This window comes from Manis javanica, chromosome 7 (assembly GCF_040802235.1).
Source record: "Manis javanica isolate MJ-LG chromosome 7, MJ_LKY, whole genome shotgun sequence".
NCBI classification, from domain to species: Eukaryota; Metazoa; Chordata; class Mammalia; order Pholidota; family Manidae; genus Manis; species Manis javanica.
The window spans coordinates 63121277-63148733 of NC_133162.1; the positions used below are offsets into that span (position 1 = coordinate 63121277).

Genomic DNA, 27457 nt, shown 5'->3' on the forward strand with positions numbered 1-27457 from the left:
GTTGCACAGCTGTCAACTTAAATATTGTCTCTTCAGAAATACCTTTCCTAACCACCCTAGCTAAAGTAATCCACCTGCCCCTGGCACTCTCTACTGCATTGTTCTTTTTTATTTCTTTCATTCATTTAGCAGTTTCTCAAGAGGTATCCAATCTGGGAGCTTCACCAGGGTGTCTCAGTCTCTGTGCTATTGACATCTGGGGCTGGGTGATGGTTGCAGAGATGACTGTGCATTGATGAATGTTTACTGACATCCCCACCCCTGTCACTTGAGGCCAGAGGCAGCCCCCTGCCACCCTCAGCCAAGACTTGAACAGCCATAGTTGTCTGCAGACAGTACCAAATGTCTGCTCAGACTTCTAGGGTCAGAGTCCAAGAGAACTCAGGACAGCCAAAACCTCTGACAAGTCACCTCCAGCCATAAGGAGTCTCATTTGCTAACCTCAGTATATATGCAGGATACATATTTTCTATATGTGTCAATACACAAAAGGGGTTTGTAAACACTCCTCATTCGGCATCTGAAATTATGTTTTTACGTGTTTAATGATATATTTATTTTATTTATTTTTTAACTTATTTTTATTAAGGTATGATTGATATGCATTCTTATGAAGGTTTCACATGAAAAACAATGTGATCACTACATTTACCCATATTATCAAGTCCCCAACCATCAATGCAGTCATTGTCCATCAGTGTAGTAAGATGCCACAGATCCACTACGTGCCTTCTCTGTGCTACACTGTTCTCCACTTGATCCCCACACCATGTGTACTAAACATAATACCCCTCAGTCCCCTTCTCCCTCCCTCCCCACCCGCCTTCCCACACCCTTCCCCTTTGGTAACCACTAGTTCATTCCTGGAGTCTCTTGAGTCTGCTGCTATTTTGTTCCTTCAGTTTTGCTTCATTGTTATACTCCACAAATGAGGGAAATCATTTGGCATTTGTCTTTCCCCACCTGGCTTATTTCACTGAGCATAATGTCCTCCAGCTCCATCCATGTGGTTGCAATGGTAGAATCTGTTTCTTTCTTACTGCCAAATAGTATTCCATTGTGTATATGTACTACGTCTTCTTTATCCATTCATCTATTGATGGACACTTAGGTTGCTTCCATATCTTGGCTATTGTAAAAAGTGCTGTGATACTATTTTCAATAGCCAAGAAATGGAAGCAACCTAAGTGTCCATCAGCAGATGAATGGATAAAGAAGATGTGGTACATATATACAATGGAATACTATTCAGCCATTAGAAGAAAAAAAATCCTACCATTCGCAACAACATGGATGGAACTAGAGGGTATTACGCTCAGTGAAATAAGCCAGGCGGAGAAAGACAAGTACCAAATGATTTCACTCATACGTGGAGTATAAGAACAAAGAAAAACTGAAGGAACCAAACAGCAGCACAATCACAGAACCCAAGAATGGACTAACAGTTGCCAAAGGGAAAGGGACTGGGGAGGATGTGTGGGAAGGGAGGGATAAGGGCAGGGAAAAAGAAAGAGGGCATTATGATTAGCATGTACAATGTGTGTGGGGGACACGGGGAAGGCTGTACAACACAAAGACAAGTAGTGATTCTACAGCATCTTACTACACTGATGGACAGTGACTGAAATGGGGTTTGCCGGGGGGACTTGGTGAAGGGGGGAGCCTAGTAAACATAATGTTCTTCATGTAATTATAGATTAATGATAATAAAAAAAGTTTTTTTAAGTCCTGCAATAAACATAGGGGTGCATATGTCTTTTTGAATCTGAGAAGTTGTATTCTTTGGGTAAATTCCAAGGAGTGGGATTCCTGGGTCAAATGGTATTTTTATTTTTAGTTTTTTGAGGAACCTTCATATTGCTTTCCACAATGACTGAACTAGCTTACATTCCCACCAGCAGTGTAGGAGGGTTCCCCTTTCTCTGCATCCTCGCCAGCATTTGTTGTTTTAATGATTTATATTAGTTATCCACATTAAGACCCACTGACATACAAGAGACAGAAACAGATATTCTCCCCATTTATAAATAATACTTTGTCTAAAGTCTTACATGTCTTTAGAGATGGAGCTCCTCATACTCTTAACAGACAATACTGTCTACTGAACTAAAAAGAAATTCAATATCCTCTGCAAAGTCTTTTCAAGAGCAAGTTTCTAAGTTATTTCAATGTTTTCTTACATTGTTTCCAGCAATATTACCTATATTCTAACACATTTTTGACATCCTTCATTGGAAATTTTTTTCCTTTTTATTGTGTATGAAAGAAACTACATTTCTTCTCTGTTACCTCATCTTAGCAGATCCCACCCATCATCCCTATGTGTTGGAATATTTTGGGTCTTTGTCAAGTGTTAAGTCTACCAATTAAACTCAAGTGAGGTAAGTTGAGAAAAAAAACCCCCACAAAACCTGTGCATATTTTGTGCAGTGTGGAATATGTGTACAAATAAGTAAAACATGTCTTTTAAAGAAGTACAAAGCTCAGAGTGTGAATGAAGGATCTAAATGTTTACAGATCAAATTCTAGATTTATATACATCGTTTTTCACTGGATACAAGTAGAGAAAACATTTTCTCCTTGCAACTTCTAGGCCTTAATATAATGCTTTCCTTCTCCCAGAAGGTGCTTCTTTTCCCTTTTGCTCTCTGTCCAACTTCCCCTCTCTCCTGCAAAACTCTACTAGTCATTCAATTCTCAGCTTACATGGTTTTATGACAGCAAGGCCCTCAGATAATCCTTTACCTGCCCTGTGACAATCCTACCTGATATGGCTATCACATAAACATTCTTCTTATAACCCCAAATGTTTCCTTCATTGAAATTATTACAGGAATCAAATCTGTATTTACTTTTCACAGCTTTATTAAGATATAGTTCACATATTACAAGTCTCACCCATTTATGGTATGCAATTCAATGCTTTTTGTATATTCAAAGAGTTGTGCCACTAACAAACTGTAATTTTGGAATATTTTCATCACTCTGAAAAGATACCCATAGCCATTAGTGGTCGCTCCCCATTCCCCTCCATCTGTCCAGCACTAACAACCACTAAGTCACTATCATCTACACCGTTGCCTATTCTGGACATTTCATGTGAATAGAATCACACAATAAGTGGCATTTTACATTTACTGAGCAGAATGTTTTCAAAGTCACCCATGTTGTAGCATATATCAACATTTTGTTCCCTTTTTATAGTCAAATAATATTCCACTGTATAAGTACACATTTTATTTATCCATTCACCAGTTAATGAGCATTTGGGTTGTTTCTACTTTTTGGCTGTAATGAATAATGCTGCTGTGAACATTCGTATATACTTTTCTGTGAGAACATATAATTTCAATTCTCTTGCGTAAAGACCTAGAATTTCTGGATCCTATGGTAACCCTATATTTAACATTTTGAGGAGCTGCCATACTGTCTTTCAAAGATGTTGCAACATTTTACAACTCACCAGCAATGTAAGAGAGTTGTAATTTTTCCACATCCTTGCCAAGATGTGTTATTGCCTTTTTTATTCCAGCCATCCTAATGGGTATGAAGTACAGTAGCACCATGGTATTGATTTTCATTTCCCTAATGACTGTCAACATTGAACCTCTTTTTATGTGTTTATTGGCCTTTAGCTTATCTCCTTCAGAAAATGTTTATTCAAGTCATTTGCTTATTTTAAAAGTGAACTTTTCTTTTTATTGAGTTGTAAGTGTCCTTTATATATTCTAGATACAAGTCCTGTAATGGTTAATTTGTGTCGACTTATATGTGACACCCAATCAATATTAGTGGACTTTAAGTAAAGCAGATTTGCCTCCATAATGTGTATGGGCCTCATTGAATCAAATGAAGGTCTTAATAGAACAAACAGTGAGAAGGAATTCTGTCAGCCAACAGTCTTCAGCCTTTAACTGAGTACCAGCTCTTCCATGGTCTCCAGCCTGGCAGCACATTCTGCAAATTTTAAACTTGCCAGCCTCCGTGATTGCATAAGCCAAATCCTTAAAATAAATATCTTTATACATATATACACACATCCTACTGCTTCTATTTCTCTGGAGAATCCTGACCAATGCAATTCCTTTATCACATATGTGATTGTCAAATAAGTTCTCCCATTCCATATTTGCTTCTGTAATGGAATAAGATGTGAAGATACTAATACTAAACAGAGAGTTGCCTTACTTTTTAATTGCTACATCCTGCCACAATACACACACACACACACACACACACACACACAAGCACCTTCTACTTCATTCCCCTCCAAAGGCAGCTATTTGCCTCATAAAAAGAAGACCCAAAAGACACCAGTGAGAATGACACAGACATGTTAAATCTCCAAATTTAGAGTCCTTTACCCCAAAGTAGTTGAGAAAAAACAGGTCTTTGAATTACCTCCAGCTTGGCTTTGAATAACAAGAGCCAAACCTAAAGGAAGGGAGGAAAAAGTTTAGTCATAACAACAAATTTCAAAGAGAATTAATAATGTTCCTGTCTACACCATCAGTTTCTTTCCTGAAGACTCTAGGTCTGTTTAGATAAAGTGATAAAAAGAGAGCTTCACAGATCACTCCAATAACTCAATCAAATGCAGTGTTTTCCACTGTATTACAACTGGAGAGAATGCAGAGGAATCTGGTGGGGTGTAAACATGATATGACAACACCAAGAAATAGCTGCATGGCTGAAACAATAAACTATTTAATCGGCCCTGCTAGACCTTGCAGGAAGGAGGAGTGCCTGTTGCATAATCTACTTCTCCAGTTATTGTCTCCGGACTGTATAATCTGCTATTTGCTTCCTACCATATTAGTGAGCAAGAGTGAACTAAAAAGTATTTTCTCTCCTTGCCCTTTTTCTACTGATTTTTACTTTCTCATCCCATCCCTCTAAATAACTCAAGAAATCTGAAGAATGTTGTTTGTCTGAGATCTTGTCAGGATTGTAATAGTATAAACATCCAATAAACAAAAACATAAATAAATGCACTATCCAGTAACACAAACCAGAACAACTCACTATTTAGGCTCAAAAGTGTCCAAGATCCCCTCATACAAAGTTGCAGGCCCAGTTTTAAAGAGCTCTTAAAAGATTGCTGAAGCAAATGACTACCAAATTCAATGTTCTAATGAGAGAGTTGGACATGAAACAGATTTCAAGACAAACAAAGAAGTGGTACTGATATGATTTTCTATTTAAAATCGAGGGATTTAAACATAGCACTCATGCTCCACTTTTATTCACATAAAGGAAAAATATACTATGCCAAGTGGTGAAAAGTGAATTTGTTGGCTTAATTTGGTTCTTCAGTCTGGCATTTTCGATAAGGCATAGTTTTCTTTTAGGTCTTTAAACCTTTTCGCCCTCATTGGTGAGAGCATAACTAGCACCAAAATTAATTTCAAGCATTCTTGAAAATTTTGACATGATATGAGGTTCATTTCTGCTCCTCTTCTCTATAAGAAAATGTTCTTGTCATATCCCTTAAAGGTGTCACCACAGTTCTGACATTTGGTTGTACATTAGACATTAGGTTTAATCACACTGACATTTCTCCATTATGTTTGGTAGGTAAGCATTGAAGGGAACTACTTCTCAGTTGGAGATTAGCTAAGGATTGTTCCATCCATTTGAAAAATGTAATTCATCCAAAAGATTAATCATGTGTACAGATCCTATTCTATAACTTTAGTTTTTTTTTTTTACATTTACCCACAGGTTTTTCCTAGGCTTTCAGCATAGATTCCAACACAACATTAATTACATATTTTTTCAGTGTAATATATGGAGTAGTACAGAGGACAATGAAATAGTTTATCAAGTCAGAGCTTAGTAATTCCTACATGCACATAAAAATTATCTTCTAATTTATTTTACAAACAATAAAATGGCTTCTCTGACAAAACAAAGTTGGAGCTCCTAAAATGATCTCTGATAGTTAAGACTGAATTTGAATGAGATATAGGATGAGAACTCACTTCAGTGACAATGAAGGTGAACAACTAGAGAGTCAAGTAAATCATTTCCAATCATCTTGCAAAACATGACCTAGGAAAATGTTGGGATTTTGGATAGGCCTTTTGCCAAAAGCCTCTTTGTATCTACAGGTCTATGCAACTTCTCAAAGGGAAGAGAGGAAAGTTCTATGTGTTCCTGAAAAAGGCATGAGAGATTTAATATGCAAAGGAACTATTTCTACTATGTGATGTAAAGGAATGGGAGAAAACAGCACCAAATTGCTACACTAAGCATAAAAATATTAGTTTCTGTTTATGATCTCTTGGGAGGAACACAGAGGTGGGTACATTTATGCTAGAAATTACAGAGGGGGGTGAGTGGGGGTTGGGGTGCACTGTGGGAGAAATGACTCATGTGAAGACCTCTTCAGCCCCAGAATGGGATGCGCAAGTACCATGTTTGTCCTGTAGTCACATGTGCCCTCCTGAACCACTTTATCAATGTCAAATGGATAACTGTTTTTGTTCTATCTGGTTACACTTTATTTCTCCCAGTCCCTGCTTCCTTTGTTTCCCCTTATGCTGGAAGTATTGTTTCTTAATGAACATAAGGAATTAAATAGTGGGTAAGAAAGTAAGTGCACGTACCCACCGTCCACCCTCACACGGCTTATTTTGCAATAGCTTTCTAACTGGTCTATCCCTCTGTAATCCATTCTTCTCACACTAGCCAGAGATATTATTAAAACATAACTCAGGTCACATCACCTTATTATTTATAACCCTCCAAGTATCCCCATTGCACTTAGAATAAAAACCTAGCTATCATGACCAGCAAAGCCCACTGCCATCTGGCTTTGTCTAATTGTCTCTGTCTCATTTCACCCCACTATAAACCTTCTGTCTGTTCCTTAAAGACATCAAACTCATTCCTACTTGAGGATCTTATGCCTCCTCTTCCTTCTGCTTGGTGCACATAGTAGCCCATATCCTCCATAAGATCTCAGTTTAAACATCACCTCCTCAGAGAAGTCTTCCCTTGCTAGCCCAGTAGAGACAGTAGCCTTTTCACGCCATGCTACTTTTGCCTTACTTACTTCTCATGTGTACTGTCCACTGGAACGTATGCTATGGGAGATGACCCTGAATCCGCAGAGCTTGGAACAATTCCTGACACATGGCAGGTGCTCCACAAATATTTGTCGAGTTAAATGCCCCTTATAACACTGCTTTATTTACAAAATAATCTGGGATTCCTTTAACTCGTAGATATTTGTAGAAAGACAGTTCAATTATTGTGCAAGCACAATTTCTTTTAAAGTTATGTAACACTGGAATTGCTTTTGTTCTTCCAGATTTGCTTTACTTTATCTGATGCATAATTTAATCTAATTCCTCACTGTGCCTGTTTATCTGACTTGAGTTGAACACTTTCGTGCATTGGGTAGTATATTTGCATGTCTACTTTGTATTTTGTCTGTTTACTTCATTTTTATGTCACCAGAACAAATGTGTGGGCACTTAATCATCTGTTTCCATTTTCATGCCGTACTGGTATAGGCTGTACTGTGGCTCACAAAATCCAAACACAAATTAAGGCATCTTCTGACTGGAAAATTTGACATAATATACTAAAATAATTCTTTGGTCAGAATTATTTATAGGACTATGGCTATTGTTTCACAAAACATAGTAAATGCTTCCACAGCTGTGGGTAAAAAGAAAATGATTAAAGGATTTCAAGAGATTTCCTTTTTTTTTTTTTTTTTGAGGGGCTTACTGGGGCTAGTAAATTTGTACTTTGTTCATTTTGTTTAAAAAAGTCATGGTCATCAGAGAGTTCTTCAGTGCCTTCAACAAAGAAAGCAAAAAACAAAAGAGCTGGGAAGAGTGTTTTTATATTTGTAGGGGTTTCAGGTACAATGGTTGGCACATTCAGAGAGAAATACAGCCAGTATTTTTTCTCATGAAATTTTTATAATTGAACACAGCGATCAAATGTGACTTCTACTTTACTTCGTGCTCAGATACAATATGAGAAAGACCAGTAAGTCATAGGAAAGCTCACTTGGATAAGTCTCAACATAAGAATTTGTACATATCTTTGAAGTTCTACAGAGCATAGAATTACTGGCATATAGTTAGTAACTAGAGCCAAAAGCATTGACAGAATCTTTCCAGTTCATTGCTAGGATAGCACAACTCCAAAAATTCTTCATTGTCATGATAACTAAAATCCACTGATCCTAAGAGCTCTCGCTGGCTGCTGCTCCTTCCCGTGCTGCCCTCCTCCTTCTCCTGCTTAAATTCCGGAGTTAATCACTATAATCCTTGCTTCCTATTCCCTCCCTCAACCACTCATCTTTTCTTGGCAAAATACCAGTCCTGGTGACATCCAGTTCTCTGCCTACTTGGAACCAGAACTCAGGCTGAAAGAAATACAACCAAATAGGCTAGTTACCAAGACAGGCTTCACATTTCTCTCAGCTTGACTAAACTTTAGTTTTGTAGCAAAACTAAACTTTGAGTTTGCAATTAAATTATTAGTCTGCCCCTTTGAGGTGCAAATCTTCTCCCAGCCTGCTGCCAGTTTTATAGCTCAGGGATGTCCTTTTCTAGGACCTAGGAGTCATTCCTTAGAAATGTAATCATGGGAGGAGAATATATGTCTATTCCCCCAGCTCTGTGGGAGGGCAGGAGCCTAACTTCCAAGAGGGACTATTAGCAAACAGAACACACATAAGCCAACAGCCTCCCTACTGGAGTGCTTTTCTACTAACTTACCCCAGCACTTAAAAATCCTGCCACCTTTGGTTCCAGCAGATCTGAGTTTGATCTCTCTCTGCTATTGCAAGTTTTGAATAAATTCTTCCTTACCTGTTCAACTTGGACTTGGAATTGCTACCATCAAGTGGGGCCGGAATGATGCATGGAAATCATACTGTTTTCCTAATCTATTCATTCTTCCATTTTTCTCATACCTTAAACCTCTGTCCTTAAACCTCTCATACATCTATCCTATCCTCAGTCTCAGTTGGTGACCTTGCTTTCTAGATCACCCAGAAAGTAAAAGATATCAGAAGAGGCTTTCCCCAGCCCCTGCCACCCAACCTACTTGCACATGTGCCCAGATTCTCTGCCTTGCCTGTCCCTCTTGGCACCCCATCCCCTGTGCTTACTTAAGATGCTGCTTGTGTAAATCTCCTCTCTATCTCATGCTTCAACATTTCTCATGCTTCATAGGTTCAGAGAAAAAGAATAGTGACATGTTCACATTCAGGATAAAATTTTGTATGTAAAATATACTCAATATGCTAATAGAAATATGTACCCAACTGCTAATTCCCATTGTAAATTTGCCAGTCTGAAGCTTCAGGGTGGCAATTACTACAATTTTGCTTTACACTGACTGAAATAACAGAGAGATACATCTCCCACCCTCCGCCACCACCAATTCTTGGAAGTCAAAGGGACATTATATCTTCCACATTGAAAAGTTTTCCTCCCTCTGTAGTTAAGTTGATTTGTACATTTTTAACTGTATAAATGTTGGATGTACTGAACTTTTTTTTATTTTAAGTCAAATATATAGCTCATCCCAAAGCTTAAAAATGCTTCAAAGGTCTCTGCAGTTTGTGCTTGTTATCGCACAGCTGTGATGGGCTGAGTCCCCTTGCAAAAAGTTCAAGCGTTAGAAACAATTACCTCTTCAAGGACGTCAGCAAGTTTACTGAGGATCTCTTCAGGAAGGCTCTGGAATGTTGGAACGCTGAAAAACAAAACAGAGACGGTGCTGACGGCATGACCAGTAACTTACTATCAGAAATAAAAAAGCAACAGATCTGAATGAAAATGCAAAAGCATTTTACTGAGACAAAGAATCTGCACATGAAGATCAAAGCAGGAACTTAAGCATGATCGGATGACTAACAGGGAAAAGGCATGTTGTACTGGAGAGAACTTGGAGATTAGACAGAATTGAATTCAAGTCCCACTTACAGTTACCTGTGTGACCTTGAACACCTCCATTAAAATGAGGAGAAAACCACTCTCCCTTTCAGCCTGCTGTCAGCAGATTCCTTTCCATTCTGTCTCTCCCTTCAGGTGCCCCCCAACACACACACACCTTCTATAGGTCAATTACTACCCATTCCTCAGGACAGGACTGATGATACATTCAGACTTGCAAGTATGTGTTCAGTGATGCTGAAACTTTTGACTCCTAGTCTCCTCTACCCCTTCCCAGCTAGGCCAGGTCCTCCTACTATGAGCTCTTTTATCTCTTACTATACTGTTATTAGATAAACAGGTATTTGTTACTGAGTATCTTCTTTACTAGAATCAAAACTCCACAGAAATAAGGCCTGCATCTGTTGTGTTCAACCCCTGTATTTTCAGTGATCTTCAAGTTACAAATCAACAGCATGTGTTGAAGAAAGTTATGGCAGAATGGAGTGTGAACGTTTCCTAGGACAGTTACAAGGATCACATCAGACGGGGTGAAGAGAGCCAGACTCAGGATAGACAATGAAAAATGTTAATTCTCTTCTTCTCATCCTCTTCTTTCACTTTCCCTGCTGACTGCCAAATGAAAACATTTAATTATGTTGAATGTACCAATCAACAAAACTTCTTTTATATGTCAAATAGTAATGATTAAAAAAAAAATCAACATATAATTCTTGAAACTTCCCTGGGAAAATCTAACAGGAATATGGAACTAAATTCTCATTTAATGAGATCTCAACACTTGATTAAAGAATTCTATTCACTATATATTCCCTCACTGTAAGTGCGTGCATATATACATTTGCATGTCTGATATATGACTTCCAGAATAATTCTGGTTAGATTAGAATGATACAGTGAAAGAAGCCATAACATACTGTTTGGATATAAGCATGAAAGTTTTGCTCTTAATTTGTCATTCTAATTCCTGAATTCCTAAGCATAAAGCCTATTGATAAAATCTCAAGGTTGTATGCAGAGGTGTTAACAATTCACCCAGGACCATCTGTTCTACCAGATTTATTGCTGTGGTCTTAGCCACGTGGGTTTTAATTTCCAGAAGGCACTTTATTTCAGCAGCTGGATGGCACACATCACAGAAAGAGACAGAGCAAGGTAGAGGAAGCTGTTTCCATGAGTTATGCTGGTTGAAAAATCTAGCCCTTCCTTGTTCTTTTAATGATATTTCAGTTTCTTCTGAAATGAAAAGAATAATTAGAATGCTTCTATCCCAGTGGATATTTGTGGAAAACACAAACTACAACTGCATTTCTCTTTTTATTATAATCGTTCTTATTAGACAGACCTCTTCCTTCTATGCTACTCCTGTCATTTGAGTCTGTGACATCTATGTTAAGGCACATTACCATATTTTTATTTTCATGAGAGTTATCTATGAGAAAAAGAAAATTAATATTTGCTTGACCACATAACATATTAAATGAAAAGAAAAATGTTAATTTTTAGGAGGGCTTTTTAACTAACTTATCTATTATAATTTTATTTATTTATTCCAGCTTTATGGAGTTCTAATTGGCAAATAAAATTGTAAGATATTTGAAGTGTACCTTGTGATGCATAATTATGGTGAAAGTATTCCTCTTGTCTAGTTAAGTTACACAACCATCACATCATATATTTTTTCTTTTCTCAGTGAGAACATTTAAGTTTTAAGCTCTTAGCACATTTCAATTATGAAATACAGTGTTATCAACTATAATCACCATGTTACACATTAGATCATCAGACCTTATACAATCTACAACTAAGTCTGTCCCCTTTACTAGCCTCTCCCTGTTTCTCCCATTCTTTGGTAACCACTTTTCTGTTCTCTTTTTTTGTAAGTTTGGCTTTTTACTTAGATACCACATGTAAATGACACCATGCAGTATTTGTCTTTCTCTGCCTTATTTCTCTTAGCATAATAGCCTCAATCAAGGTCCATCCATGTTGCAAATGTAAACTGTAGTATTTCCTTTGTTTGAAGGAATAATATTCCATTGGATAGTTATTATGATCTTTTACAATTTTGAATGCCTTAAAACATTTTCCAGCAATATTACCAATAAAAATTAAGGATGATTTTTAAGAAGAAACACTGAAAATTATCAGTAACAACTGCAGTACTTCTAGATTTAACAACATGGAAAATAATTAATAGAAAATTAAATGGCTTCACTTTCATAAATTATTCTGAAAACATATTTATAGCCATCTTTAAAATCCTAAGATTTCTATTTTTCCATTTAATTAATTTGCTGTCTAACAATTATTGGTCCACCTATAGCTTGAACATCAAGAACAAAACAATTGAAGATATTCATAGTTTGAAATTCTACTCATCAAATATGTTGGTTAAATTTTTCCAAACACATCAAAAGATAGTAATTGAGACTCCATTAATTTGGACAGTATGATAATTCAAGATGAAGTTGTCTATGATTTACAAAACAAGTAAAAATAATTATAAGGAAAAACATGCAAATGTTTAAATAGTAGAGAAGAATATTTTGATAAATGTAAAAAAAATTAAAACAGTTTACATGCTAGTTACAAGTAATTCTTATAAATATATTCAAACATTTTGTTGCCTAAGTACTTGCCATAAGCCTGAAGTTACAGAATGCACCAGAATATAATATAAACAGAGGTGATTTAATGTGCAGAGAGCTTTTCCATTGGTTTTTCTAATTGAATGAAACAAACTTGGAATTTGTAATGACACTAACAGAAGATGAGATTGGAATACTTTCTATTTGCCAGGACTAGGCTAAGGATTTTGTAGGTAATATAAATTTTAGTTTTACAACAATCTTACCAAATACCATTTTACACATGTGACAACTGGGATCTTGAGAGTTTGCTTATGATCACACCACTCAGCACTGGTGCAGGAAAGATGAAAATTCCCATCTGAATATGGAGCTGGTCACTTACTCACTGAGCTGCATATACACTTTATAGCCAAAGTACTAAAAAGTACCTCCCAGAACATTCAAAACCATGCTATGTTCCTTCAGATAATGGTTTAGAAATGAATCTATAATATTAACATTTTTTAAATTTTATAAGATAAAATTTTAAAAACAGATTTTAAAAATAATATTCTCATGCCAGTTACGATATCATTTTGAGCCCAATCATTCAAAGTTCAAAGAAAAGGAAATTGACTTTTTAAATGTAGACATGATAGAGTTATAAGAAAAGTTGTTTGGTACAGTTTTTCAACTTAGAAATAAAAAAATACATGAAGCATCTTAACAGAGTGAATTACTGTATCACAATGACTGGGAAAGCCCACATTGTAGCTGAGAGACCAATAAACCCTGTAGAGCTGACTGTGCTGAATGCCTTCTGGATGAAGTCAGTACAAGAAATCATTGCACTCGCTCTGTCCAAAGATACAGTACCCTGCTGAATTAAAGATTAAACTGCAAGCACAAAGATAACTTAAGCTTTGTCTACAGAATTATACTTGTGCTCTACAAATGGATTCATCTACAGACAACACTGGACTTGCTGTTTTGCTTGTATTTATTTGATATGAGACCCAGCTAATCACCAGGGTAATTTTTATATGAATGGCAACAAACATAAGTGGTTCTGAGCTATTCAGTGATGCAGTGATGGTACGAAAGCAATGGTGTCTCCTAAACACAAATTAAGGCAGTAACACCAATCTATAATAGTTGCGATTATACTCTTAATTACCACATACTCAAGGTGAAAAAATAAAATGTCAGCTTTATTTTTAAATGCTTTTGATGAAACATTAACTTATTAATTTTGTTTAATTTCAAGCCTTGAGTATGTATCTTTTTAAAATGGCAAGTACATGAGGGCGGAGCCAAGATGGCGGCGTGAGTAGAGCAGCGGAAATCTCCTCCCAAAACCACATATATTTATGAAAATATAACAAAGACAACTCTTCCTAGAATACAGACCAGAGGACACAGGACAACATCCAGACCACATCCACACCTGTGAGAACCCAGCGCCTCACGAAGGGGGTAAGATACAAGTCCCAGCCTGGCGGGACCTGAGCGCCTCACACCCCAACTCCCGGCAGGAGGAGAGGAGTCAGGGTGGGGACGGAGAGGGAGCACAGGACTGATGAACACCCAGCCCCAGCCATCCGCACCAGAGCGCAGACACAGTGCATGCGTGGGGTCCTGCATACTAAGGAAACAGGGCAGCAAGACCGGTGAGCAGGTCCCTGAGGCTAGCGCTGGAGAACAAAGAAAAGCGAGCGGCTTTTTAAAAAAAATTATTTATATAATATTTTGTTTTGTTTTGTTTTGTTTTGTTTTGGCGAGTGCTTTCTTGGAAGTCTTAAAGGGACAGGGCGGGACACTTAGTCCAGAGGCAGGGAATCTGGGGATCTCTGGGCACTCTAACCCCCTGGGCAGCAGGGAGCACGGAAGCCTCTCACGGAGATAAATAGACTCCCGGCTGCTCCCCCTCCAACGTGGCTCCACAATTTTGGAGCAGCAGCCCAAGCCAGGCCACACCCACAGCAACAGCAGAGATAAACTCCATAGAGGTGGGCAGGAATCAGAAGCCCTGTCTGTGCACAGCTGCCCAGCACAAGCCACTAGAGGTTATTGATCTTAAAGGAGAGGAAGGCCACAAACCAACAAGAAGTAAAGTTCTCCCAGCCGTCACTTGTGCCAGCTCTGCAAACTATCTCTATCACCATGAAAAGGCAAAATTACAGGCAGACAAAGATCACAGAGACAACACCAGAGAAGGAGACAGACCTAACCAGTCTTCCTGAAAAAGAATTCAAAATAAAAATCATGAACATGCTGACGGAGATGCAGAGAAAAATGCAAGAGCAATGGGATGAGATGCAGAGAAAAATGCAAGAGCAATGGGATGAAGTCCGGAGGGTGATCACAGATGCCAGGAAGGAGATTATGGAAGTGAAACAAACTCTGGAAGGATTTATAAGCAGAAAGGATAAGATGCAAGAGGCCATTGATGAAATAGAAATCAGAGAACAGGAACGCATAGAAGCTGACATAGAGAGAGATAAAAGGATCTCCAGGAATGAAACAATATTAACAGAAATGTGTGACCAATCCAAAAAGAACAATATCTGTATTATAGGAGTACCAGAAGAAGAAGAGAGAGAAAAAGGGGTAGAAAGTGTCTTTGAAGAAATAATTGCTGAAAACTTCCCCAAACTGGGGAGGAAATAATCGAACAGACCCACGGAAATACACAGAACTCCCAACAGAAAGGACCCAAGGAGAACAACACCAAGACACATAATAATTAAAATGGCAAAGATCAAGGACAAGGAAAGAGTTTTAAAAGCAGCTAGAGAGAAAAAGGTCACCTATAAAGGAAAACCCATCAGGCTATCATCAGACTTCTCAACAGAAACCTTACAGGCCAGAAGAGAATGGCATGGTATATTTAATGCAATGAAACAGAAGGGCCTTGAACCAAGGATACTGTATCCAGCACGATTATCATTTAAATATGATGGAGGGATTAAACTATTCCTAGACAAGCTAAAGCTGACGGAATTTGCCTCCCACAAACCACCTCTACAGGGCATTTTACAGGGACTGCTCTAGATGGGAGCACTCCTAAAAAGAGCTCAGAACAAAACACCCAACATATGAAGAATGGAGGAGGAGGAATAAGAAGGGAGAGAAGAAAAGAATCTCCAGACAGTGTATATAACAGCCCAATAAGTGAGCTAAGTTAGGCAGTAAGATAGTAAAGAGGCTAACCTTGAACCTTTGATAACCACGAATTTAAAGCCTGCAATGGCAATAAGTACATATCTTTCAATAGTCACACTAAATGTAAATGGACTTAATGCAAAAATCAAAAGACACAGAGTAATAGAATGGATAAAAAAGCAAGACCCATCTATATGCTGCTTACAAGAAACTCACCTCAAACCCAAAGACATGCACAGACTAAAAGCCAAGGGATGGAAAAACATATTTCTGGCAAACAACAGCGAGAAGAAAGCAGAGGTTGCAGTACTGATACCAGACAAAATAGACTTCAAAACAAAGAAAGTAATAAGAGATAAAGAAGGACACTACATAATGATAAAGGGCTCAGTCCAACAAGAGGATATAACCATTATAAATATATACGTACCCAACACAGGAGCACCAGCATATGTGAAATAAATACTAACAGAACTAAAGGGGGAAATAGACTGCAATGCATTCATTTTAGGAGACTTCAACACACCACTCACCCCAAAGGATAGATCCACTGGGCAGAAAATAAGTAAGGACATGGAGGCACTGGACAACACAGTAGAACAGATGGACCTAATAGACATCTATAGAACTCTACATCCAAAAGCAACAGGATATACATTCATCTCAAGTGCACATGGAACATTCTCCAGAATAGACCACATACTAGCCCACAAAAAGAGCCTCAGTACATTCCAAAATATTGAAATTCTTCCAACCAATTTTTCAGACCAACAAGGTATAAAACTAGAAATAAATTCTACAAAGAAAACAAAAAGGCTTACAAACACATGGAGGCTTAACAACATGCTCCTAAATAATCAATGGATCAATGAACAAATTAAAATAGAGATCAACAAATATATGGAAACAAATGACAACAACAACACAAAGCCCCAACTTCTGTGGGACGCAGCGAAAGCAGTCTTAAGAGGAAAGTATATAGCAATCCAGGCACACTTGAAGAAGGAAGAACAATCCCAAATGAATAGTCTAACATCACAATGATCGAAACTGGAAAAAGAAGAACAAATGAGGCCTAAATTCAGCAGAAGGAGGGACATAATAAAGATCAGAGAAGAAATAAACAAAATTGAGAAGAATGAAACAATAGAAAAAATTAATGAAACCAAGAGCTGGTTCTTTGAGAAAATAAACAAAATAGAAAAGCCTCTAGCCAAACTTATTAAGAGAAAAAAAGAATCAACACAAATCAACAGAATCAGAAATGAGAACGGAAAAATCACGACAGACTCCACAGAAATACAAAGAATTATTAAAGACTACTATGAAAACCTATATGCCAACAAGCTGGAAAACCTAGAAGAAATGGACAACTTACTAGAAAAATACAACCTTTCAAGACTGACCAAGGAAGAAACACAAAAGTTAAACAAACCAATTACGAGCAAAGAAATTGAAATGGTAGTCAAAAAACTACCCAAGAACAAAACCCCGGACTGGATGGATTTACCTCGGAATTTTATCAGACACCCAGAGAAGACATAATACTCATTCTCCTTAAAGTATTCCAAAAAATAGAAGAGGAGGGAATACTCCCAAACTCATTCTCTATGAAGCCAACATCACCCTAATACCAAAACCAGGCAAAGATCCCACCAAAAAAGAAAATTACAGACCAATATCCCTGATGAATGTAGATGCAAAAATACTCAATAAAATATTAGCCAACTAAATTAAAAAATATATCAAAAGGATCATACACCATGACCAAGTGGGATTCATCCCAGGGATGCAAGGATGGTACAACATTTGAAAATCCATCAACATCATCCACCACACCAACAAAAAGAAAGACAAAAACCGCATGATCATCTCCATAGATGCTGAAAAAGCATTCGACAAAATTCAACATCCATTCATGATAAAAACTCTCAGCAAAATGGGTATAGAGGGCAAGTACCTCAACATAATAAACGCCATATATGATAAACCCACAGCCAACATTACACTGAACAGTGAGAAGCTGAAAGCTTTTCCTCTGAGATCGGGAACAAGACAGGGATGCCCACTCTCCCCACTGTTATTTCACATACTACTGGAGGTCCTAGACAAGGCAATCAGACAAAACAAAGAAATACAAGGAATCCAGATTGGTAAAGAAGAAGTTAAACTGTCACTATTTGCAGATGATATGATACTGTACATAAAAAACCCTAAAGCCTCCACTCCAAAACTACTAGAACTGATATCGGAATACAGCAAAATTGCAGGATACAAAATTAACACACTGAAACCTGTGGCTTTCCTATATACTAACAATGAACTAATAGAAAGAGAAATCAGGAAAACAATTCCATTCACAATTGCATCAAAAAGAATAAAATACCTAGAAATAAACCTAACCAAAGAAGTGAAAGACCTATACCCTGAAAACTACAAGTCACTCTTAAGAGAAATTAAAGGGGACACTAACAAATGGAAGCTCATCCCATGCTCATGGCTAGGAAGAATTAATATCATCAAAATGGCCATCCTGCCCAAAGCAATATACAGATTTGAAGCAATCCCTATCAAATTACCAGCAACATTCTTCAACGAAATGGAACAAATAATTCAAAAATTCATATGGAAACACCAAAGACCCCGAATAGCCAAAGCAATCCTGAGAAAGAAGAATAAAGTAGGGGGGGATCTCACTCCCCAACTTCAAGCTCTACTACAAAGTCATAGTAATCAAGACAATTTGGTACTGGCACAAGAACAGAGCCACAGACCAGTAGAACAGATTAGAGACTCCAGATATTAACCCAAACATATATGGTCAATTAATATTTGATAAAGGAGCCATGGACATACAATGGCGAAATGACAGTCTCTTCAACAGATGGTGCAGGCAAAACTGGACAGCTACATGCAGGAGAATGAAACTGGACCATTGTCTAACCCCATATACAAAAGTAAATTCAAAATGGATCAAAGACCTTAATGTAAGTCATGAAACCATAAAACTCTTAGAAAAAAACATAGGCAAAAACCTCTTAGACATAAACATGAGTGACCTCTTCTTGAACATATCTCCTGGGCAAGGAAAACAACAGCAAAAATGAACAAGTGGGACTATATTAAGCTGAAAACCTTCTGTACATCAAAAGACACCATCAATAGAACAAAAAGGTACCCTACAGTATGGGAGAATATATTTGGAAATGATAAAGGCTTGACCTCCAAAATATATAAAGAGCTCACACACCTCAACAAACATAAAACAAATAATCCAATTAAAAAATGGGCAGAGGAACTGAACAGTTTTCCAAAAAAGAAATACAGATGGCCAACAGACACATGAAAAGATGCTCCACATCGCTTATTATGAGAGAAATGCAAATTAAAACCACAATGAGGTATCATCTCACACCAGTAAGGATGGCTACCATCCAAAAGACAAACAACAACAAATGTTGGCGAGGTTGCTGAGAAAGGGGAACCCTCCTACACTGCTGGTGGGAATGTAAATTAGTTCAACCATTGTGGAAAGCAGTATGGAGGTTCCTCAAAATGCTCAAAATAGACTTACCATTTGACCCAGGAATACCACTCCTAGGAATTTACCCTAAGAATGCAGCACTCCAGTTTGACAAAGACAGATGCACCCCTATGTTTATCACTGCACTATTTACAATAGCCAAGAATTGGAAGCAACCTAAGTGTCCATCAGTAGATGAATGGATAATGAAGATGTGGTACATATACACAATGGAATATTACTCAGCCATAAGAAGAAAACAAATCCTACCATTTGCAACAACATGGATGGAGCTAGAGGGTATTATGCTCTGTGAAATAAGTCAAGCAGAGAAAGAGAAATACCAAATGATTTCACTCATCTGTGGAGTATAAATACAAAGGAAAAACTGAAGGAATAAAACAGCAGCAGAATCACAGAACTCAAGAATGGACTAACAGGTACCAAAGGGATAGGGACTGGGGTGGATGGGTGGGTGGGGAGGATGGGTGGGTAGTGAGGATGGGTGGGTAGTGAGGATGGGTGGGTAGTGAGGGATAAATGGGCGGAATAAGAAGGGGGGTATTATGATTAGCATGCATAATGGTGGGGCTGGGAGAAAGAGGAGGCTGTACAACACAGAGAAGTAGTTATTCTACAACATTTTGCTATGCTGATGGACAGTGACTGTAAAGGGGTTTGTGGGGGGACCTGGTATAGGGGAGAGCCTAGTAAACATAATATTCTTCATGTAATTGTAGATTAATGATAACAAAAAGAAAAAAGGAAATAAAAGGGGGATTACTCCCTGATAGGATAAAACTAACTGTAAATCAACGATTAAAGCATGCTTTAAGTATCCTTAATTTTGATCATTTAAAGGGTGTCAGATGATCAGCTATGGAAGTACATTTTTCTGATAATATTCCTTTCTCTTAAAAAAAAAAAAGCAGTTCCTGTGTGGTGATCTCCAATAAGTTCTTCACAATGATATAAAGGGCGTATCAAGGTGTGGGCAAAGGGTTTGTTTGTGTTTATACAGAGGATTAAAGCCTAATTTGGCTAACCAGAAAACGAATTAAGATGCAATATGAAGAAGAACTTCCAACATCAATATTCTCTGGAAGAGTCATCCCAGAAGATGAACATCAAAAAACTTCAACAAAGATCCTGGCGCTGCTGCAGTTGTAGCTGCATTCATCCCACCTGTTCCTGGACTTGCCATTGGAATGAAGAAGGAGATATCTAAGCTGGCCTGTGCATACAGTAAAACAACAAATTTGACTGGATCTATTCTTTTGGAACTCAACCAAGAATTAGGAGAAGTGCAAGTTGCAGCGCTCCAAAATCTTGCGACTACTGTTAAAAGAACATATGGGATGTGAACAGTTCCCAGGAATGTGTTATTTTAATTTGTCTGATTTTTCTCAAACTATTCAAATTCAGTTAGACAATATCCATTATATCATTGATAAGTTTTCACAAACGCCTAGGGTGCCTAACTGTTTTTTTTGGTTTCACTGGAGATGGCTGGTAATTGTAGGTCTGCTTCAGTTATGTAGCTGTATTCCTATTATGTTAATGTGTGTACGCAATTTAATTAGTAGTTTAAAACCTGTACATGCTTATGTTACTCTACAAGAAGATATGTCAAAGAAATAATCAATCTTCCCATGTTTTCTTCCGTCTGCTACTTCTATAGCCTCTCTTCTTCCTTTCTAATTACAACCCTTAAGTAGAATTCGTGCCTCATAACGAAATTACTGAGTATCATAATTCTTCCAAGTGGTAAAGATACCTCAAGACAAATGCTGGGCATAAAAGCCACAGGGCATAAATCTGCAAAGAAGTAAAAAGCTAACCTTTTCAAACAATATGGCCTCTCACTTACCAACTTTACATTTCCCTGTATGGCCCCAGAAGAATGACTGGTTACCCAGAGACGGGTAAGATTCCTCAAGGGAGGAACAACCTAAAACAGGCACAGTCGCAGAGGGGGCCATCAGGTGAGAAATTGGGGATCAACAGAGGTGAGGCTTAGAACTCCAACCCCCTGTTTTGAGAGAAATCTTCTGCATCCGTGGCTGTTTTGTTGCTCTTGTCTAGCTTGGATTAATACTTAGTCTATAGGCACACACCTGGTCATCTATATTTGCTCTCTTACAACACTAAACTATGTTTTCTACTTTTATCTTGCATCTACCTACCACTTCAGCATTTTATTAAAAATAATAATAAGAAGAAGAAGAAGAATAAGGGAGAAATGTGAGATTCACATATAAATCAAGTATAAAAATCAAACGAATATTCATATTTGACCTGATTGTTTATAGTTCATAATGCGTGATCAAAACCGAAAGTTTCTGTGATATGACTGCCCTTGCACTGTTCACCATGTAACAACTTATTCACTATGTAAGAACTTGTTCACCATGTAAGAACTTGTTCGTTATGTTTCAGAAGATTGGAGACTGTTGAGAACTAGGCTTGGGGTTGATTAATGATTGTGCATTGAGTCCCCTATACAGAATTTTGTTGTTAACAACCATTTTATCAATAAATATGAGAGATGCCCTCTCAAAAATAAAAAAAGAAAAGAAAAGAAATTAAAGAAATAAATAAAAAATAAAATAAAATAAAATGGCAAGTACATGTGAATGGGTGTGGGAAATGGCAAGTACCCATAGACCACTGCACGCATACAGTTACTTCTTTTAAGGAAAATCACTTGTGTAATTGCTGGAGATGTAAGCTGAATTAACCGCTCTTTTCATGGAACATCGTTTCTGCTTGGCAGTGACCAACAAACCACAGTTATTCAGACTTGGATACCTGGCAGATTGTTTTTAAAAAAAGGACAAAGTGAGCCTGCCACTTCAAGGGAGACAACAGATGGTATTTGTTGTCAATAGTAAAATTTGAACTTTCAAATGAAAATTAAAGCTTCAGAACCCTTTTACCTGACACTGTGCATTTAACAGCTTTCCAACACTTGACGACTTTTCAGATGAGATCATTGATGTTATGTTGATATTAACAAATGTGATTTTTTTTGATACTGGAATTCTGCATAACTCAGCAAACCGGTATTTTCCAGGTGGTCAATGTGTGATGTAATAAAATCATGCACGAGGAAAGATCTACTCAAAGTACAAGATGAATCAATGGATTTTAATGTACTAAAGTATGAAAAATTCATTGATACGGTTTCAGATTCCATATTGCAATTAACCTTTAATAAACTACTATTTGTTAGTTTTTGCTATAGTTCAAATAAGAATGCCCACAATGGTCAGAAAAGGCCACCAGCATACTCCTTCCTTTTCCTACTATATATCTCTGTAAGAATGATTTTATTCCATATGCTTCTACCAAAACAACAGAAAATCAACACATTGAACTCAGAAGCATGTATGAGAATCAATCTGTCTTCTACTAAGCTAGATATCAACTGATTTGCAGAACAGAAACTCAAACTTCTCTTTTCACTGTTTTAGAAAATATAGTTATTTTTATTAAAAATAGACTCTTTGTGTTAAGATGTATTATGCTTAATTTTATATTTTTAAATGAATTAGTAAATAAATATTTTTAAATATGCTCATTTTCAACTTCTAACAGAGTTAATATCAATAGGTATAACCTACATAAGTCAGAGAACCACTGACTTACACTGATTAAGTGATAGATTAATGAAAAGTATGTAAAGCATAGAATACTTATAAGCTATTAGAAGAAAAAGATAATAAAGATTATAAACCATCAGATAAGTGTGTTTTTATTAAAGTCCCTTATAATTCTAAATAAAGAGGCTTTGCAGAAAATATTAGAAGGTTAACAGATATGTGTTAGATGGAACAACAATCTTTTTTCTTCTTCTATTTTCAAATTTTCTATTTTGTAATACCTAAAAATTTGAAAGGCACAATAATGGTTACAACTAGATAAAACATGTCCCAGTGGATCCATTTAAAAGAAAGCATTTCTTATTGAGAACTTAATGCCATTCTGATTATTGATTCTTTGTATAAACCTGCTTTATTTTTATTTCATATTGGAAATTTGGAAGACTTTTCTCCAAACTTTTCCTCCAAAGAGTAACTGCCATGCTGACTTCCAACACCGTGGCCTTTTTTGCAAATAATATATAAGTGGAATCATGCAGATGTACTTCTCTAGCATCTGGCATTTTTACTCAACATCATGTTTGTGAGATCCATCACCACACAGCAGTAATTATTCAGTCTCATTGCCATATGTAATTCTATTGTACAAATAAACAATTTTTATAAATGTTAAAAAAAAAGAAAGAAAGCATTTCTTTACTATTGATGTAACATTGTGGTTTAATTTGCTTATTTATTCCATAAAACTTACTGAATGCCTACTATGCACCATAAATTGTTGCAGGTGTTTGGAATATATCAACAAACAAAACCAGATTCTTGCTAATTATCAGGGAAATAGAAAATAAATTGACATAATAAATAACATATATTATACCTAGTACATGCATACAAACACAAAATACATCATATACTATGTTAAGTAAGAGCTATAGAAATTTACATTATAAGAAGCCAAATAGGGTAACAGGGATTATAATGGGAGAAGGGTAGGTTAGAGGATTAAACAGGATGGGTGTGTCCACTTTGAAAATATGAGATTTTGTATAGCCAATGATTCTGTAACATCTTCCTGTGTTGGCAGGTAGTAACTGCACTAGCTGGGGTAAGGATTTAATAATATGGATAACTATTGAGCCACTGTGTTGTGTACTTGATACCAATATAAAATTGTTTATCAGCTAAATTCAGTTTTCAAAAAGAAATCTGAGAGAGATGAGGGAGACATTTAACTGGAGATCTAAGAAAGAGTATCTGCACAGAAGGAAAGGAGGGCAAAGTGTTGGTAGATTCAGAGGCAGCAAGGTGGTCAGAGTGGCAGGAGCTCAGAGAGCTGGAGGAAGAGTAACCCTCAGTAGGTAAGGGAAGAGGCGCAGACGCCACAGGGCTGGGAGACCATTATAAGGACGTGCTTTGAGTCTGAAATGTAGAGGCACTGTAGTTTTGAGCCCAGGTATGACATAACTGGGCTTACATTTGGAAGAGATCCCTCTACCAGTTCTATGGAGAATAAACTGCAAGGTGGCAAGAGTAGAAGCCAGAAGACTAAAGAAAATCTAAATCTAGTGCATGAGAGATGATAGAAGTTTGGAAAGAGTGGAAGCAATGGAGAAGGTGAAAAACATTTGAGCTCTGTTATATTTTGAAAGTGGGAGCAACAAGATTCCTCTACAGATTGCATCTGAGATGAGAAAGAAAGGGGAGAAAAGGATGGCTCTTTGCAGTAAGGAATCTATAAAAACTGTTTAAATTTTTTTCATATTGAATAAACAAGGTTTTTTAGCCTACTTAGTAGCAAAGGGTTTGATCTTATTAGAAGGTTTTAGTTTTTAAATATAGCAAAAGTATCCGATGAACCCCATATTTATAAGACAAGGTATCTCAAACAAACATATGTCTGAGAATAGTTCAACATTATCCTCTATCTAGAGCAGAGCATACAGAGTTATATTAGTTATACTGGGTAGCATTTATTTATTCTGTCCTAAGAAATCAGCTCCATATCAAGTTTAATGCCAAGAATATTGACAGCTATTATTTATTTCTGTGCCAGTGGTGTCCTACAACTCATAACAATTGAATAAAAGCAGAAATCTCTGACTTACCAAAGAAACCAGTTTCTGGATTGAATGAGAAGCAACTGAAGGATTAAGTATGGGTCCTTTGTGATCTTATAGCCAGCTGATCTTCCCCTTAGTGAGCTCATCAAAAGGATGTTTGCCCTTGATATGCTTTCCTCCCTTAATTGGGTCACTTGGAACTGGTCCTGTTTCAGCCTGTTATGCAAAGGCCCTATAACTGGTCTTCCTTCCTTGAGTTTCTTGTCCCCTGCCCCAATATACTATAAACATCACTGCCAGATTTCTTTTCTATCAGTGACATTTAGCCCTTATCACACAATCAGTTGAACAGCTGCCTATTATCTCACTACATTAGAAGAATTAGAAGATTATTTTTTGCATGTAAAAATAATTTAGATAAAGCAAGCTATTATAGAGACATGAGGTATAATTTTATTATCTGTGTAATAAAATTTGAACTCCTTATCCCAGACCACTATATAGTGATTAAGAATATGGGCTTTAGAAAGAAAGAGAAGTAAGTGGAATTGGATCTGCATGCATTATTAGCTATGCTTTTGGCAAGTATTTAACCTCTCTAGGTCTCAACCTCCTTACCTTAAAAAGAAGAAGAAGAAGAAGAAGAGGGGCATATTACCATCCATTATATAGGGTGGTGGTGAAAATAGGTGAAATCATAGATTTAAGGCATTTAAAAAGTGCCTGGAGCACAGTAAATATTCAATTAACATTAGCAGCTACCACAATTATATGTATTCTTTTCCTTAGCGTTATTAGTGTTCATGACCTCCAATAACCAAAATAAACTTCAAAGTATGTCAGAAATAAACCTCAGGGTAGATTCAAGAGTGCTGGAAATATCCATTTTATCATTTTTTAAAATCAAATTAAATTTGATTTAGAGTATGACCCCTTCTTTTTCAGCTAGCTAGGCCATCACATTCATTATTTAGCTCTTCCCCAAGATCATACCGTAACAGGAGTCATGCCATGACCAGACAGTGAAGCACCAAGTCTCAGATCTCCTTGCTATCAACGTCCCTGAAGTCCCCCAAAGTCCAATGGCTCTCTGTTCTTGTGCCCACAGAGAAGGGAGGAAACCTTTGATGGAGCTGGGAACCCAGTCACCCTCTTTAGGCAAGTCCATGCAGAGAAACCCAGTCTCTAGAGAAATAGCTCCAACATCCTCCTCTTTCTCCTTTTGGCTCTAGACACCCTTTGAAATTTCTTTAAATGAATTTAGACTTTAAAAATAGTTAGAAAGTATCTTATCTTCAAATACTGAACAAAAACTCTGGGGTCAAGAAATTCACATTTATTACAGTATTATTTACAATAGCTGAGATATGGAAACAATCTAAGTGCTCCACAATGGATGAATGGATAAAGAAGGTATGATGTACACACACACAATGGAATATTATTCGGCCAAGAAAAAGGAGACTATCCTGCCATTTGTGACAACCATGGATAGACTTTAAAAACACATTTGAACACATTTTAGAAGTCAGACAGAGAATGACAATTACCAAATGATATTACTCATGTGTGAATCTAAAAAAGCCAAACTCATAAGAACAGAGTAAAACTGTGGCTACCAGGGGATGGGTTGTCAGGGATAAGACAGATGTTAAGGGTGCTGATTTAGAACAGGTAGTAAATAAGCCATAGAGATTTAATGGACAGTATAATGAATATAGACAATAATATTGTGCTATAATCAAACCTTGCTAAGAGTCTAGAACTTAATTATTCCAGCCACTAGAGAATAATTATATAATGTGAAAAATGTGGTAATTATTGCTACAATGGCAATCATATTACAATATATAAATGTATCAAGTTAACATGTTGTACACCTTTAATTCATAAAATGTTGTACATTAAATATTTTCAATTAAAAAAAATGTAAAGAGCCTGCCAATGTATCTAGAGAAGAATGTAATACAGGGAAAAGTACATCAATAATTTATATTTGAGTAATCTGCACTTCATATCCCTCCCTAATAGTTGCAGGATGCTGACTCCCTTTGCAACCATCCACCACAATCACCCACTCTCCACACAGACACAGCTGCCTCTTGGTCAACACTCACACACAGGGGTGGGCAAAAGGCCAGAGAGAGAGGAAGGACCCAGGAGGAGGCCCGTGCAGATGCTGGAAATGAGCTCAGGGCCATTTGGGCAGGAAATTCCAGGGTCCTGATCTTGGCACATGATCTACGAGGGGTCTGGAGAGGGCACACCCAGAGGGTGGAAACCTTCTCAATTAAAGGGTTCAGACAGAGGCAGGTGACTCAGACTGGTATGAGAGTCCTCTTCCCTGGGTCTGAGTGCTATAGCCAAACACAGTTTCCCCACAGATGCCGTAAGTCACATGACTTTCCTCATGTAAGCTCTTCATGTACATTCTCCCTCATCTCTTCATTCATTCAATATGTCTCAATTTGAATGATTAATTTAATGATGGCAGAATGATTAAAAAGAGAAAGTTTAGGAAACCATTATCCCTGCAATTCTGATTTAGACAAGATTTAGGTTCTTATCAATTAGATAGCTTTCCTACCACTCTAACTCT

At 37.2% G+C, this 27457-nt stretch overlaps 1 protein-coding gene across 2 annotated transcripts in view; it reads right to left on the minus strand.

The window, feature by feature from the left end:
- The window catches only part of PRKG1 (protein kinase cGMP-dependent 1), a 1271722-nt gene that overhangs the window by 353360 nt on the left and 890905 nt on the right, over positions 1-27457 (minus strand). For both annotated transcript variants that reach the window (XM_037002637.2, XM_037002636.2), the window contains exon 5: positions 9669-9732. In XM_037002637.2, the coding sequence (XP_036858532.1) occupies positions 9669-9732 (64 nt within the window). The remainder of the gene's footprint in view (positions 1-9668; positions 9733-27457) is intronic.